General features: G+C 39.4%; 1 protein-coding gene across 2 annotated transcripts in view; it reads right to left on the bottom strand.

Annotated features, from left to right (window-relative positions):
• Positions 1-1,217: 1,217 nt before the first annotated feature.
• Positions 1,218-2,500, bottom strand: part of LOC137975783 (uncharacterized) — an 81,977-nt gene continuing 80,694 nt past the window's right edge. For both annotated transcript variants that reach the window (XM_068822966.1, XM_068822965.1), the window contains one exon: positions 1,218-1,829. In XM_068822966.1, the coding sequence (XP_068679067.1) occupies positions 1,218-1,829 (612 nt within the window). The remainder of the gene's footprint in view (positions 1,830-2,500) is intronic.

Below are 2,500 nucleotides of genomic sequence, written 5' to 3'. Positions count from 1 at the left end.
GGAAGATCTTCCTGTCCAATGTCCATTCGGTTCTGGAGCCCGTTTCTCGAAAGTCCCGAAAACTTTTCGGGACCGAAAAGCCATCTGTAAAATTGCCAACCGCTTGTTTTGGAAAGCCGATCTGCTAACAAGGGGCGAGCCACAACCAAGAAATAGATTGACGTTCAGCCAAGCCATCATCAAAGGCGAAGAGATCCTTGGAGAGAAGAGATCCGGCAAATCTTAACTTAAATACATTGAAGTATACGTGGCTTCTTATAAATAATCTTTGTCAATCAGTCGATAACTAAAGTATCTAAGCGCGACATTCGACTTAAAGCTACATATAAGATATTTTCTGTGATAGGCGTCTCCCCAAATTTCTATTCCGTATAAAATCAAGGACATAATCAATGAATTGAATTGCTAGGTCAGCCGATATTTGGAGAAACCAAGAAATGTTGAAAGAACGGTTGTTTTGTCCTTGTTATATTCCACATTTTTATTTTATGACGTCAAATCCTCTCACAAGTGAACAGTCAAGCAACTGATTTTTTTCGTTAGTTGAAGCTATTAACTGTAGCTAAGCTGTAGGCTTATTGTAGTTCTAGAATGCTATGGTGATGCTTAAAAACACCCTGTTACAATACTTTGTTAGAATTTACGGGGTCCTTCCGCAAACATTTCAAAAAATCTCTGTTTTTTATCTTTACGATTTAAAAGAGACACCAACCCGGACAAAGAAGCAGTTTGTGTCCAACATTCACGCGACCAGTCTGTAGGAAGGAACTAGAAAGAGAGACTGAGCTTGTGTTTGAAGCTTTTTCTATTCGGAGGTGCCTTTGAACCGTGACCCTCTTCCTATCCATTCCTTGGTTGTTGTTTCCTAGTATTTTTCCTAAACCGCAATTCCTAAACCGCAATGCTACAAGTCGAAACTTTACTAAAAGCGCCTATGAATTTTTTCCTTGAAAAGGAAGTTTGGTGGTCACACAGCAGCAGTCAGAGTACGTACGACTGCTGCTGTGTAACCACTCACCATTAAACTGATGAAGGCGGAACGACACAGCCAAAATAGTTCTATCGTGTGCCAACTTTGTTCAAATTCGATATCTGCAACGCATAATAAACAATTTTAATTGGAGATAGATGCTTTTACAATACAGTCAAGATGTCTGCCGCATTATCTTTTGCCACCTCAGACTACCGAGTAAAGCAGAAGAAAAGGAAAATGCAAATCAAAGTCCAGAAAATGGCGCTAGATTATCTCTTGAAATTTTCAAATAATGATCAACTCTGACTCCTTGAATAGTTCTTTCAGAGTATTTTCTAAAGTCACCACAGTGCTGGTGAACAATGCGCAAAATTCGACAGGGATTTTTAATCGTGAACCGCTCATACTTTCTCAAGTTAAACATTAGAACTTGCTCAATTCCATCCATGTTAGTGAAATAGTCCACCTTATCCAGGAATTCCCGAGAGAGTGGGGCAAGGAGCCTGAAAAGAAAGGCGTCATGGGAGCCAATGTATTTTGCTGTCGGGCCGCAAAAATCAGTCACACCACAACGTCTTACGTTTTCCGCAGTTTCATGTCTTGTCAATGCATACATTGTTTTGTTGCCTAAACTAGTTTCATCCAAATGTTCAAATCCCGTATCGATGTAATTGTCGGCATTCATAAGCATCGTGTTCTTACGTATCAAGACGTGCGAAGCATATCCAAAAGCGTCTTTGTAACGCATGCGCCGATCGAGGAAATGGAAGACTAGTTTCCAGTCCATCCTCAGCCTCAAAGCTTTGATAAAAGCAGGCTCCTCCAGACTTCCGAAAAGGATGTGAATTGCCTCAACCTAGTAGCAAGTGATAAATAGCACGAAGAGTACGTTAATAAGACCACTTGAAGTGGGAAAAAACTGCTGTTTACAACATGACCTTGATCTTGGGTTATATCCTGCTGAGGGACTTTATTTCTTTTTCCTTTGGATTTCAAAACTATGTTAACAAAACACCAACAAGTTCTAAGCCTTAATTTAAAAAAGACGCTTGTTTTTTAAGTTAACTGGAATTTTCCAATTTAATGGTCAGCCATTATTAACTTTAAAATCTTTAGAGAGCTGGATCGAAGAGAAAATGACGTCAAAGACTCACTAGTTTAAGAATGCAATGTGTTTCTACCCGACTAAGTTACTATGCAGCACGGGAGTTTCGGGCTTTCAGATTTTTAAACTCGTGTTTTGCATGCGTATATAATAAACTGCTTGTACACGCTGAAATTTTAAGCTATTGAGTTCATGACGTCACTTTTCCCTAGATCCAACCTTCTGAGGTCCAGCCGGTCAGTTTTGAACGCGAGTAATGGCGACGGTGAAATCCAAAACTAACATTCAAAACTAAACAGCCTTTGGATAAAAATCAAGGCTCAGAATTTTGTCAGGTGGGTGTTAAGCAAACACATTTTCAAAATCTGAAGAGAAAGAGGAAGTGATTTTCTTAAAATCATAGTACCACTGTCAATTGAAGT

Source organism: Montipora foliosa, chromosome 11, assembly GCF_036669935.1.
Source record: "Montipora foliosa isolate CH-2021 chromosome 11, ASM3666993v2, whole genome shotgun sequence".
NCBI lineage: Eukaryota > Metazoa > Cnidaria > Anthozoa > Scleractinia > Acroporidae > Montipora > Montipora foliosa.
Note: the sequence above shows the minus strand (reverse complement) of the source record. Positions and strands in the feature narration are given on the sequence as shown.